Source organism: Salmo salar, chromosome ssa04 (genome assembly GCF_905237065.1).
Source record: "Salmo salar chromosome ssa04, Ssal_v3.1, whole genome shotgun sequence".
Classification (NCBI taxonomy): domain Eukaryota; kingdom Metazoa; phylum Chordata; class Actinopteri; order Salmoniformes; family Salmonidae; genus Salmo; species Salmo salar.
This window is the reverse complement of record NC_059445.1, coordinates 75,324,701-75,339,415: the sequence shown is the minus strand read 5'-3', so window position 1 is coordinate 75,339,415 and position 14,715 is coordinate 75,324,701. Positions and strand designations below refer to the sequence as shown.

The 14,715-nt window shown below is 44.0% G+C and overlaps 2 protein-coding genes across 2 annotated transcripts in view; one reads left to right on the top strand and one right to left on the bottom strand.

Annotated features, from left to right (window-relative positions):
* stk32a (serine/threonine kinase 32A) overlaps positions 1 to 14,715 on the top strand; it is an 87,525-nt gene that overhangs the window by 15,109 nt on the left and 57,701 nt on the right. The window lies entirely within an intron of this gene.
* LOC123742496 (cell wall integrity and stress response component 2-like) lies at positions 9,691 to 11,007 on the bottom strand. Its single transcript, XM_045717346.1, has 2 exons — positions 10,291 to 11,007; positions 9,691 to 9,904 (listed from the first exon to the last, which is right to left on the bottom strand). Exons 1-2 carry the CDS (start codon positions 10,847 to 10,849, stop codon positions 9,888 to 9,890), a joined length of 576 nt encoding a protein of 191 aa, XP_045573302.1. The 5' UTR covers positions 10,850 to 11,007; the 3' UTR covers positions 9,691 to 9,887.

Genomic DNA, 14,715 nt, shown 5'->3' with positions numbered 1-14,715 from the left:
AGTCCTGTCTGTAGTCCTGTAGTCATGCCTGTAGTCCCGTCTGTAGTCATGGGTACAGTCTGAATGTAGCCCTGTATTCGTGTCTGTAGTCCTGTAGTCATGCCTGTAGTCCTGTCTGTAGTCCTGTAGTCCTGTCTGTAGTCATGGGTACAGTCTGAATGTAGCCCTGTATTCCTGTCTGTAGTCCTGTAGTCATGTATGTAATCCTGGGTACAGTCTGAATGTAGCCCTGGTTTCCTGTCTGTAGTCATGTCTGTAGTCCTGTAGTCATGTATGTAGTCCTGTAGTCATGTCTGTAGTTATGTCTGTAGTCTTGTCTGTGGTCCTGTAGTCATGTCTTTAGTCTTGTCTCTATTCCTGTCTGTAGTCCTGTAGTCATGTATTTTATTCCACAGAGAATGAATATAAGTCTATTCTCCAATAAGCAGTACCATGTCTACCATTACTACTACACCAAGACAGTACTAAGCTTATGATACTGGCGCTGTATTGATGTGCCCTTGTGGCACTTACTGCCAATTTGTAAGGGGAGCCCTTTCTGGCAGTGCCCTGTTACAGACATGTTGCGTCCCAAATGGTACCCTAATCCCTACATAATGCACTACTTTTGACCAGAACCCTATGGGCCCAACCTGGCAATCCTCACACTGTGTCAAGGTGAGAAGTAGACACAGACAGACAGACAGACAGACTCTGTGTCCGACCCAGAGCCCGACTCAGCAGCACAGCACTCACTTTTATATTTGTATGTGTATTTGTTAGGGATCCCCAATAGTTCCTGCCAAGGCAGCAGCTACTCTTCCTGGGGTTTATTATGGATCCCCAATAGTTCCTGCCAAGGCAGCAGCTACTCTTTCTGGGGTCCAAACACATTAAGGCACTTACGTGACACATAAAACAAAAGATAAAACAGTACATCATATAACATTATTACAATGTACATGTGTGTAGAGTACGTGTGCTAGAGTGTGCGTGTGTATGCGTGTATCTGTACCTGTGTGCGCCTCTTCACAGTCTCCACTGTTCCATAAGATGTTTTTTATCTGCTTTTTAAATCTGATTCTACTGCTTGCATCCATTTTCTTTATTTAACTAGGCACGTCAGTTAAGAACAAATTGTTATTTACAATGGCCGCCTACCCCGGCAAAACCCTAATGGTGAGGGCCATTGGTGAGCCGCCCTATGGGAGATAAAACAGTACAGTTACCTGATGTGGAATAGAGTTCCACATAGTCATGGCTCTATGTAGTACTGTGCGCCTCCCATATTCTGTTCTGGACTTGGGGACTGTGAAGAGACCTCTGGTGACGCTAAACAATACATTAATTTCACTATAACGGTGAGTCCCAACACCTTACCACTGCTACACCTGGCTATCAGCGGAGCCTTGTCTGGCAGCGAGACAGTTCATTCAGCCTCATTTACTGCCTTTTAAAAAACATAGCTGATATGGCTGACTTGCTTAAACAAATGTGGTTTCTAATGACAATTAAGATGTACAAACTATGGCATAAGGGAACGACGAGCGGAAATGAGGCAGAACCGTAGGATAAATAACGGGGCCATATCCTCGAACTCTCTGAGGTGCGCCGGGCCATGTGTGTGGTGTGTGTTCCTCTGGATGTGGAGGATACACTGTGTTGTTTCAGGGAGGCCCTGGAGAAGGGCCATCACACTCTGCAGAACTTCCAACACAGCCGCACACTGCTACTACTGCTGCTGGCACACACACAGCCCTTGTTTGAGGTTCCATTCTGTAAGGAGAACAGTAGCAAGGCTCAGGGTCATGGCAGGGTGGACTTTAACGTGACGGTGTGCACTGCCCCGGCCATCGGCCCTCCAGACCTGACCACTGAGGACTACAGCACCCTGAGTTCTATCTACGGCTGCCCTCTGTCCCCCAACCAGATACACACCGTCATCAACTCCTATAGCAACTCCATACGTAAGAGACATTTCCCATATAACACTTAAAAAAAAATGTTTTACACATTTTCCTGATATCCAATTGGTAGTTTACGACCTTGTCTCATCGCTGCAACTCCCCAACGGGCTCGAAGGTCGAGATATGCGTCCTCCGAAACATGACCCACCACTCCGCGCTGCTTCTTAACACACTGCTCGCTTAACCCAAAAGTCAGCCGTACAAATGTGTCGGAGGAAACACTGTTCAATTGACGACCGAAGTCAGCTTGCAGGCGCCCGACCCGCCACGAGTTGCTAGAGCGCGATGAGCCAAGGAAGCCCCCCGGCCAAACCCTCCCCTAACCCGGATGTAGAGCATGGTGTTTGCAACGCCAGGGTTGTGGGTTCGATTCCCACGGGGGGCCAGCACAGAAGAAAATGTATGAAATTGTATGAAATGTATGCATTCACTACTGTAAGTCGCTCTGGATAAGAGTGTCTGCTAAATGACTAAAATGTAAAATGTAATATATCAGCAGACAATGAAAGCTCTTACACTATTTGATGATGACATTTCTCTAAAACAGCCTACAGGAAATACATTAGTTTGGACTCACCTTGTGCTGTGCTCACTTCCTTCCAAACCACTCATTGCTGAATTTTCGATTTCAAACTTGTTGTGTAATTTTTATGTCCAATGGCTGATGAGGATTGAAAAGGATTTGCCAGTATAAAAGGATTTGCCAGTCGACTTGATTCATGATGATGACTGCTAGCTACTATTTTGAAAGTATGATGTTGACATGATCAGTCCAATCAAAGCTGCTGTACATATCACGTGATTTAACGTCATTTTATCTGTGGCCAATGACCTTGAGCCTTCTTGGATGGGCACTTCTAATGTAACTCTATGGCAGCACCCAAAGGGCTCTAATTTTTGAGGTCTCCCCTTAGACTTTGCAGTGACGTAGTTTCCCCATGAGTGACAGAACACTGAGCCAATCACAATGCAACGTTCCATATTTTCTGCTGGCTTGCCCTGCCACTACAGAAAGCACAGAGCTAGGCTGAAACACCTGCATTTTGGAGCTGCCTTCTCAAGAAAACAAAAAAGGGACCATGTTTGTATAAGCTTAATTAACTCAATTATCTATATATATATTTTTTTTACATTGTTAGCAAACTGATATGTGACTTGTATTAATGCCAAAATAACATGCAAACCCCCCCCAATGTTTTATTTATTTATTTATTATGTTTTTGCTAAAAATGTTGGGCTCAAAAGCCCCACCTGCCCTGAATGACGGGTCGCAACTGCACTGAAGTCTAACAAACCACAGTCTTTTTATCATCACTTTCTCTCAGCCAATCATCAGTCATTAATGTAAGTGCTTGTTGAATGTCCTTCCCTATAAGCATGCTGAAAGTCTGTTGTCAATTTGTTTACTGTAAAATAGCATTGAATCTGGTCAAACACCATTCTTTCCAAAAGTTTACAAAGGGTTGGTAACAGGCTGGTTGGTTGGCTATTTGAGCCAGTAAACTTTGCCAAGACCAGCATGTATTTTTACTATGGATGACACAGAAGTAGCCTACTCAGAGACGGACAGGCCTTTTTGGTCCTGTATGGCTCAGTTGGTAGAGAATGGCGCTTGTAACGCCAAGATTGCAGGTTCGATTCCTGGGCCACCCATAAAATACAAGCCTACATGACTGTAAGTCACTTCAGATAAAAGTCTCTACTAAATGGCATATATTGTTATTATCATTAAGCTGGCAGAGCTGGGTTAACTCCTGAGCTGTTGCAGTCACTGAAACTGTCTGGAGCAGAGACACTGATGGAAGGGATGTTGTTAATGAAGGTGAATTTTCTCTCTCACTTCACTGCACATCCTGTGGTGAGCATCACAAGTATGGAATTCCTTCATTGAATCCACAATAAAGATGAACGACATGTTGAAGTGAATAAAGTGTGTAGCCGAGAATGCTCATTGGCATCAGTGAAGTGTCTTACGTGTTTTATTCGACATGCTTATTTTGTAGTTGTCTTAATGCGTCAAACACGGTTCTCCACTCTTTGTCATTTACTTAACCAGGAAGGTCACCTGCATACAGTAAACAAGCCTGTTATTAGTCTTACTGCCACACATGACATGTGGTTTCCCACTGGGCACAGACATCAGTTCAATGTCTAGTTCTGATTGACATTTTATTGAGTTGTCATCTAATGTGAAATCAACTTGAAATGAACAAAACGTTAATGACGTTCAAGACGTTCATGAAATCCAATCAGTTTTCCACATTGATTCAACTTAATCACATTCAATTCTGGGGTTGAAATGACGTGGAAAGAACGTTGATTCAACCAGTTTTTGCCCAGTGGGTTCTCTCTAGTCAAAAATCTGCTGTACCTTGCATATCATACGACCCAGGCAGTAATCCACGACCCAGAATCCCTTTACTGCACACCATGGCCTGGCCTCTCTACATAACAGCACTGCCCACACATTCCCTGCAAACATGACATTATGTTACAGGACACTGATATGTCATACGTCTGGAAGGTTCCAGACCTGGGATGGTGTGGCTGGTTTGAGGCAGCTCAGTGAACTTCAGGTGAAGCGTGTTAAGGCAGAAGGCAGTGGCGTGACTATGATGCCTCACACCTTGTGCCTCCTCAGCGGGGGCTGCTGGGATGGGGCCGGGCTGGGGTGTAATTTCAGCCCAAGGGCTGACGGTCGACAGCAGCTGAGGGAGCATTAGTCTCTGGCTGATGGGAACTGTCAGTCATCTGTTCTGCAGAGCCAGGCTTTAGTCAGCTACTTCTGAGAAGGCTTTAGTTCTGGTTGTGTGTAATTGCGTGTGGGTGCGCTGTGTGTGTGTGTGTCTGACTGTGTAAGTGGATGATTTTGTACCTGAAGTTGTTCCGGTATTTCAATCAGCACAGTGGTATGTGTTGACTTTAAGTTGAGCAGAGCTATAAGCCATTTAATAGACTTTCTGTTATTGATTCAAGGCATGTATTTTCTGTCATAGTATGTACACTACATTGTAAGCCAGTGTTATGCTGTTGTAATATTTTAATTGGATTTGAGGCAATTATAGACGCAATATGGGAATCCATTAAAGATCAATTATAATCAATTTCCTGTAACAGAATATAGAAATCATGTTGTGCATTATGGACTACTTTTTCAATACAGAAACCAATATCTGCATCTAATGTATATGCATTATCAAAGACCCTTTTTTCGGGACAAACATGAATTAGAACCCTCTGGTTCAAAGTCCATTACTTTTCTCTGGAGGTGATTCCACCCTCACAAATAGCTTATTGTGAGATGTTCTGGTCACAAATTGGCCATGAAGGGCATTTTCTGGTTACATGGAGCTGCATGTGAGGCAGAATAAACTGACCTGGGAAGGGAGCGTCCATGCCAAGAAAACGAATCAGAATCCCAAGCTGGTTGAAGATAATAACCAGGTGGCAGTGAGTGCCTGATGGGGATACTAAATTACTCAAAAAATTATCATGTTTTTTCCCCCTTTTCAAGGCAGTCCTAACAAATAGCAAAATGGTTTGCTTCACGTACTGGAACTCTAATGGAAACATTTCTATGTAATTTACCAATTGGACTCTCTTTCTCTCTCTCTCTCTCTCTCTCTCTTTCTCTCTCTTTATTTATTTTCCTCTCTCTATGTCTCTCTTTCTCTCTCTGCCTCTCTCTTGTCTCTCCCTGTCTCTCTCTCCTCTCTCTCTCTCTCTCTCTTTCTCTCTCTTGATTTATTTTCCTCTCTCTGTCTCTCTTTCTTTCTTTCTCTCTCTCTGCCTCTCTCTTGTCTCTCCCTGTCTCTCACTGTCTCTCTCTCTCTCTCTCTCTTTCTCTTTCTCTTGTTCTGTACGTAATTATTAACCTGTGTCTAATGGCCACTTATTTGTAATTTACTAACTGGCTGCTAAAAGCCAGCTCTCTTTCTCTCTCTCTCTTTTTATTTATCTCTCTCGTCTCTCTCCCTCTCTCTCTCTCTCTTTCTCTCTCTCGCTCTCGCTCTTTCTCTTTCTTTTGTTCTGTACGTAATTATTTTCCTTTGTCTAATGGCCATCTCTCTCTCTCTCTCTCTCTCTCTCTCTCTCTCTTTCTCTTTCTTTAGTTCTGTATGTAATTATTTCCCTGTGTCTAATGGCCACTTATTTACTACCACTCAGGTCCGGGCGAATCCTTGTTGAATTGTAATCACATCAAATATCACTGTCATAAATATTACATCCTTCTAACAGCGTACAAGAGAAAATTGGCTTTCAGGATATTTGTGTTCTGGCTGTAATTATAATCCACATAATAATTCACAATTCCTGTTGCTGCAGGATTATTTTCCTGCTGTAGCAAATTGGCTCAAATGAAGATCCTACATCTGTATGCATCAATATTGATACATTTTTTATATACATAATATGCTGCAGACACAGTCACTTGTCGCTCATATAAACTATCGTTTGCTCTGCCACTTGTATGGCTCGTTAAGACTATAGTCTTACGCTTCGAACACACCGACTGCGTTATTGCGTTTGAAACACCAGAAGTACATTCATTTCCAATGGAACGCTGCGTTTGCCTTGCAGCATTGCGTTGCAGAGGCAGTTGCAGTGCGTTCTGTGTCGAACGTATGCGTCAAATTGTATGCGTAGACTTGACAGAAAGTAGCAAAATGTGAATGTTGAATTTTTGTTGCACACATGTCCAGTAAAAAAAAATTGGGATTACATAATAAAAACAGTTTGACTGTAGAATTTCTTTACATTTCTTATTCATTTATTTGCCAAGTATATTATTTATTCGATGACATCCACAAATTAATTGTGAGAGCCTATAATATAATTTCCCTCAAATGCAGTTTTGGAGCGAAATGCAATAATAAAAAATCAAGATAGCAGCGTAGGCTCTTTCAACAATGAGACCTGCTCGCGCTGTTGGGCCGGGACCAGCCCCGCTGAAAGCGCAGGTCTGTGTGGTTCCAGAGATGGTTAAGTCCCGAAAGCAGGCAGGGGAGTTCCACTGTCTCATTCAAGAGCTTCGAATGTTTGGAGAGGAATTCCGAAGTTACTTTCATCTGGACCGAAGCCAGTTCGATCACCTGCTCCAGATGGTTGGAGCCAGGATCATCCGGATGGATACCAACTACCGGGAGTCCATCAGCCCAGTTGAACACCTGGCGATTTGTCTCCGGTAAGCTACATTCTAGTACATTTTTAAAGCCTTTGATACCATAATTGATTGATACATTGTTTTTATGTGTAACCTAGCTAGCTAAAGGGCTCTCTAGTTAATAGTCCCTATTTGATATCAGATGTACTTTTACAGAATGTTCATTAGGACTATAACTTTTCCCAAAGTTGGTTTATAATCCTTTTTTAATTATGCGATGTTACCAAATGAAAAGAAAGTTGAGGTGCCTTCTGCCCTGATGAAGGTAGGCTAGTCTTCTCCAGGACCCATTGTTGTTCAAGACAGTTATAGTCATTCATTACATTCTTATTGGACTCACATACACTCTTAGAGGAAAAGGTTCCAAAAGTGTCCTTCTGCTTTCCCCATAGGATAACCATTTTTGGTTCCAGGTATAACCCTTTGGGGAAAATGTTATACATGGAACCCAATAGGGTTCTACTTGGAACCAAAATGGGTACTACCTGGAACCAAAAAGGGATCTCCTATGGGGACAGCCGGGGAACCCTTTTAAGTAGATAGTACCATTCTTTCTAAGAGTAGAGTTGGCCTGGGCTACAGTTTAATGATATAGTCATAGACTGAATTGTACAGTTTCAAGGCATTGTTAATGATGGTTGATGAGTATTACAATATAATTAGTAGAGCATAATAAACAGTAATGAGGTAGATATATGAGTAGATAGAATATGTGGGTGGAATTCAAGTTACACACAATATTGATCATTATTTGGAATTATATTCTAGATTCTTGGCGACAGGGGACTCCTACAGGACCATCAGATTCAGCTTCCGAGTTGGACGGTCCACGGTGGCAGGCATTGTCCCCTCTGTGGCACAAGCCATTTGGGACTGTCTGGTTGGTGAATACATGCCTGTCCCCAAGGAGGAAGACTGGAGGGCCATCGCTGCCGAGTTCCTGGAGAGGTGGAATTTCCCCAACTGTCTTGGCTCCATTGACGGGAAACATGTAGTAATCCAGGCTCCACCGTGCTCAGGTTTCGCAATTCTACAAGGTTACATGTTAAGTTGTACTCTTGGCTGTTGTAGATGCCATCTACTATTTCTGTGTTGACGATGTTGGTGCTTATGGCAAGGGAAGTGATGGCGGGACCCTCCGGGACTCTGCTTTCGGCCAGGCACTTCAGGATGGCACCCTGGAGATTCCACCATCTGCATCACTCCCTTGAGCTGAAGACCTGGGACCTGTTCCCCACATCTTCGTCGGCGACGAGGCCTTCCCTTTAAGACCCAACCTCATGAGGCCCTACGCTGGACGCCAGCTGCCATTGCCAAAGCCTGTAAGGATCTTTAACAAACGATTGTCCAGGCCAAGGTTAGTTGTTGAATGCGCCTTTGGGATTCTGGCAGCCCGGTGGAGAATGTATTGGAGAGTGCTTGGTCTCAGCCCCTCAAATGTCGATGCCTGCGTGAAGGCCACGTGTTCTCTATAACTACCTGCGGCGGTCATTCCAGGAGCCGCTCCGGATGGAAATGGGCACGCCAAATGGTCACCTACCTGATGTCACCAGGGCAGGTGCCAACAACGCCCCCAGACAGGCACTCCAGGTGAGGGAGAAGTTGACCACCTACTTCTCATCGCCAGCAGGTGAAGTCCCATGGCAATATGCCGTGGAGTGAAACTGCTCTTTTAAGAGCCCCCTAACACAAAGGTTATTTTAAGAACCATCCACCGTTGTCCATAAAGTTGCATTTTTTCCCAGATTACTTTATGTATCATTGTCTCTTCATTTGGAAGCTATATTTAAGTGAAATTTGGGAGTAAAGACCACACCTTAACCCCTTCCCTCTCCCATTAACGTCAGTATTATACACACCTGGCATGGTACATCAGGTGAGCGGGACCACTAATTAAGGTTATACAACATACAGTTAGTATGATAACAAAGGGAAAGAGTAACCTGGGGTCCATACAATTAGTACAGTTTACCACCATGTTCACTGGCCTGACAAAATACAGGTGGGAAAAAAACGAATTAGGAAGAGAATACGTTTTTACTTTCATCTTATCTTAGATCTGCAAAGGTGTAGGGAAGAAATAAGCAGATTAAGTCTAAATGAGATATTAATAAACAACTGAAACAACTGACTATGAAAACATAATTTAATGAGTAAAAAATTTAAAAAAAATAAATAAAAAATGAATGTGTAGCCTGTAATCTGTAAGAGAACAACAAGAGCATGTTATTTTGGCACAACTGCAGACCGATACAGGGACTACTCATAAAGCCTAGACGTAGTAGGGGAACTTCAGACATGGCCATAAAGAGAGAGAGGGTAGGGCACTGGAGATCTGAGGGACAGAGAGGAGTGGAGAAGAGGTGTGTGTGTCTCTGTCTCTGAAAAAATAAAATAATGTGTAGCCATAACACAGCTAAACAAGCAAATGGTCCCTGGATGTCATGGACCAGTCGATGGAACATAACTTCACAAACAGTTTCAACACCCTGGTTTTCAAGTGGTTTTAAATGAAAGAAATATATTGACCTTAAGTCTTGTAAGAGACCAACAAAAGCATCTGAATTCTCCGGTGTATGAGTTTCAATTCTGTCAATTCAGAAATGTATGTAACACTAATAATGAATGCTATCCTAAGACTTTATAAACAAATGACTTTATGAATTGACTGAATTTAAATGGAACTGACGTGTCTGAAAAGAAAGGTACAATGAGGGAGGTCAAACAACAACCAGACAACTCCTCTCCTCTTCCTGTCCTTCCTGTGAGCTGATCGGCTAAATTGACTCCATTTCTGAAAGGGAAGAGAAAAACAACATACACAAGCTTAACATGATATGACACCATAAAAGGTGAGATTTATGTTAACTAAATACTGCTTGTGTAGTTAGAGGCATAAATATAGGAACATTGTGGTAAAGTTGGTAATACTTGCTGTTTACTCATGGAATTTGTATTTCAGATCAAAAGATGAATGTGACAGGCAAATATTTAGACAGCAAAGTTTTGTTTTAGGATGTTTTCTAACCCAGAAACAACAGCTATACATTTGCCTCATATTAATACTGTGATCTGAAATACCAATTAGCTTACATGACTATACTGTAAAAATGACCTACTTTACTTTACTGTCGCAACACTTATAACACTACCTGTGATGTGGAGAGAAAAAAAACGTACCATTGAACTCGGCTTGGAAAAGCAGCTGATACATTTTAACCTTGACTGCTGCTTTTCTTTGCTGAGGCAGCCTCTTCAGTGCTGGCACCAGGCTCATGGCAAAGAGGGTCTCTTCATCCTCCTTCCTGTGAGCATCAGGTTGGGCTGCATCCCTCTCGACGGCATGGAAGAGCCTCTGCTGAAATGAGTTGAGTGGATCTGGGGGCTGGTACCTCCCATGACGCCTGGTGTGACGTTGTTCCTCTTCGTTTCTCTCTCTGTTTGTCTCCACGGCCACATCCTGTTCAACGAGGTCCTCAGTGGTCACTTCCGTGAGGTTCATAATAATCTCAGGTGGTCCTAGATCCAGAGGTGCTTCCTTCATTTCATCGTCTTCCATGGGTGCACCGGTGGTGGTCATACTTGTGGATGATGTAGATGTTGTAGAGGGTCTCGCTGCACTGGTGGAGGCGATGGTCGCACTTGTAGATGACGTTGAGGGTCTTGATGCACCGGTGGTGACAACACTTGTGGATGACGTAGTAGAGGGTCTGGCTGTAAAATTGCCACTCGTTGCCATAGGCACAATAAATGGATCCAGAAAAGAAAGAATGTGGCAGAAGCGCCAAGGCTGCTGGCCTGAAGCTGCTGACCCAGACCTCTTCTTCTCTTTCTCTGCCCTTCTCTCTCTCTGATACCTGTCCCTGAGTCCTCTCCACTTCCTCCTACAGTCTTCTTCTACATAGACAGGAACATGATAACCCAAACCATTACCTAGCATAACTATAGTTATTAGATAGCTATCATGGACATGTCACCTACTGTACACACACACACACACACACACAGTTATCTGAGCAAATTATCAGGGGTACAGTAGTATTTACCATTTCTATTATTGTTTATCTGACATACACACTAACACTCTTTCAAACATGATTATTTGGGAAAGTTATCAGGGGTAGTAACTAGCATAATTTATATGACTATTTCTTTCACACATACACACCTCATTGGCTAGGTTAGCAAGCTAGGCTAGCTAGCTAGCTAACGTTAACTAGCAACATCTAGCACAAGCTCGCTAATAAACTGACCTGGCAATCCTACTATCGTGGACACTTGTCTCCAAGCAGCATGTTTCGTGTTTATGTCCCTGTAGCTGTCAGCAGTTGTGTCAAAAAGACAGGGTTTTGAGGATACTGCGAAAATGATTCTCTCCTCCATGTGTCCAACCGCATGTGACCATCTGCAAAAGATACCTGCATCAGTATAGTTACCAATCTGCGCAAAATGTTATGCAGCAGTGATGCAATGATGCAGTCGGTGTGTTCGAAGCGTTAGAACTCAAGTGTCTTTGAATATGTATAAGTACGTTTCGGAAATGGCCTTCTGCCATTTTGGCCTCAATAAATTACAATAAGCAATCATCCCATACCCAACTGTAGAAATGTGGCATGCATGGTGTGAGAGTCGGGGGCAGAATTTGTTTTTCTCCAACTTGTTGATCGTTAGTGAATGACCCTGAAGCGAAATGCCATTACCACATCTCAGATGAGCCCAGACTATTTCAGTCTAATTGGGATGGAGATGTGTTTTACTGAGTTAACAGGTTCATTGTATAACCCTGACACTGTTCAGTAATCACAGACATTTAGGGCTTGAAATATTGATTGCTATTCAGTTTGGGGGAGGGTGTGTGTGCGTGCGTTCGTGTGTGTGCGTGTGAGTGTGTACGTGTGTGTTCAAGAGTGAAAGGTGGTTATCGTGAACTTACAGCATGTGTTTGCTTAGAGGACAGAATAACCCTCTCTCATCCGAGCCTATACTGCTCAGGTTTCATGACCCTCCCACTTTGATGTAGTGGACTGTGGGAACAAGAAGGAGAATCCATCAGTGAAGCATAAGAAGCAGAATTTCTACTAGTAAGGACTCTGTGTTCACTATCGATTCCCTGTAGGAACTGCCCTCACTCCTGCTACAAGCTGCTACAGCTAAACCAACCCGTTCATTCATGAATATTCTTACTGGTTCTAGGTGGGGAGGCTGGCTGTGTCACATCACTATGAATGAAAACACTTTTCTCCCCCATACGTTCCCACAATATAAGGAAAATAACCAGCTATTTCTCCTGCAGAAAAAAAACGGGGCAATTAATGTCCCTCTCCTTGGGTAAGTCCTTGTGACAGCTACCAGAGCCTCTCACTTCAGCAGACTCCGCTGAGACAGGAGGTATTTACCCAGCATCAGACAGAGCTCCACTCAGCTCACAGAGAGAGAGAGAGGAAGCACTGCACAGCACCACAGAGAGAGTTTCTTAGATCTGACTGGCAGCCCCTTATAAACACATCTTAGTCATTCCAAAGAGATATAAGTCCTCAGACTGTGCAGCAATCACTTCTGTGGTTCCATCACAGTCTGCTTCTCTGCGGGTAATTTGAAACATTGACAAGAAGACATGCTTGTGATTATTCTGCCCACATGGCTTTGTTTCTTTGTAATCTTTAGCAGGATAGGGGCATTCTCAGACCTTTGTCCAACATGTTGAACTAGTCCACTCTTGCCTACAGTCACCCATGGGAAGACCTGTGGAGTTGTATGACAAGCTGCCGGTGAGAGAGAGTAGATGTGATGTTACATGTGTTTGATCTCATCTCAGGTGCTTCGGCTTCCCTCGGTGGCTCAGTCAAACTATCCCATAGCTCCCCAACATACTAGACTGTCTCTTTGGAGGTACTTTTACATCTCACAATGGATCTCTTGAAGTTTGAAAGACTGCAGATTTGCAGAGGCCCCACCCCCACTGTTACACTGTTGTCTTTGGGCCTAACTTATTCTCCTCTGTCTGTCTGTGTGATATATGGGGCACAGGACTCTCCTGGCCATTCAGACGCATCATACACTGATTAGTGGGCGGCACCTTCTTTCCTTCTCTCGTTTCTAAAAATATGTTTGTCAGGAGAGGCGGCCATTAATCTGCTCTGTTGTGCAGATTTTTCTGATGCTCTCCACTGAATTTACAACCCTTCCTTCCCCACAAGGCACAAGGCTTCGCTGGCTTATCGCAGAGCCTTTCTTTTAAAAATCTATGCATTTTAGAGTAGAAATACACTATAGCAGTTCCCCCCTGAGGGAATGATGTCAGACAGCCAATCTGCAGCTCTGTAATGTTTATACAAAACTGTGACAGACCAGACACCGACAAAGTCATTCTACCTGAGCCTCTGTGGAGAGGACAGGGACTTGACTTTTCTCGGAAGGAAGCAAACCCCCCTCCGTGCTGCACTTAAATCAAATCAAATCAATTAGGGTGGAAAGTTTTGGTTTTTACAGATACCCTCTCTGGCTCTGAAGTCATTGACATGGCATTCTTCTGAGAGAAGCAAGCCCCCTTCCATCCTGCACTAAGGGTTGGCTAGGGGGTTCACAGATACCCTCTCTGGCTCTGAAGTCATTGACATGGCATTCTTCTGAGAGAAGCAAGCCCCCTTCCATCCTGCACTAAGGGTTGGCTAGGGGGTTCACAGATACCCTCTCTGGCTCTGAAGTCATTGACATGTTGTCCTTCAACTGCAGCAAGCCCCCTTCCATCCTGCACTAAGGGTTGGCTAGGGGGTTCACAGATACCCTCTACGGCCCTAAAGTCAATTATGCTTCAAGTTGCCTCAGCATCAACTGAGCCGTATGTAGACACGCTGGAGTCTGTTCAATCAATCCCCATTCACATTATAAAGCACCACCTCCCGTTAATTGAAGTGGGGCCTTGGGGGAGGAAGGTCGTCCGCAGACAACCTTACTACTGTTTAGTTGAATGCCAGCCCATGATTGGTCTTGTTCATGGAGAAAGCAAAGGCATGGATGCACAAATACACCTTTCACTTTCTTTGACATGTAACAGTAGAATGTATGGATTGCTGACGTAAATGACTGCACTGAACTCAGAACCTTTAGGTAGGAAACTTCAATGGAACCAAACAGCCTATTGGCGGTGAGGGTGAGGGTAGGCAACAACACATCTGTCACGCTGACCCTCAAAACAGGGGCACCTCAGGAGTGTGTGCTTAGTCACCTCCAGTACTCCCTGTTCACCCACTACTGCATGGCCGCACACAACTCTGATACCGTCATTAAGTTTGCCGACAACACGACAGTGGTAGGCCTGATCACCGACAACACGACAGTGGTAGGCCTGATCACCGACAACACGACAGTGGTAGACCTGATCACCGACAACACGACAGTGGTAGGCCTGATCACCGACAACACGACAGTGGTAGGCCTGATCACTGACAACACGACAGTGGTAGACCTGATCACCGACAACACGACAGTGGTAGGCCTGATCACCGACAACACGACAGTGGTAGACCTGATCACCGACAACACGACAGTGGTAGACCTGATCACCGACAACACGACAGTGGTAGGCCTGATCACCGACAACACGAC

Coding starts and splice junctions, on each gene's coding strand:
- LOC123742496 (XM_045717346.1), bottom strand. CDS start 10,849: ATGGCAACGAGTGGCAATTTTACAGCCAGACCCTCTACTACGTCATCC.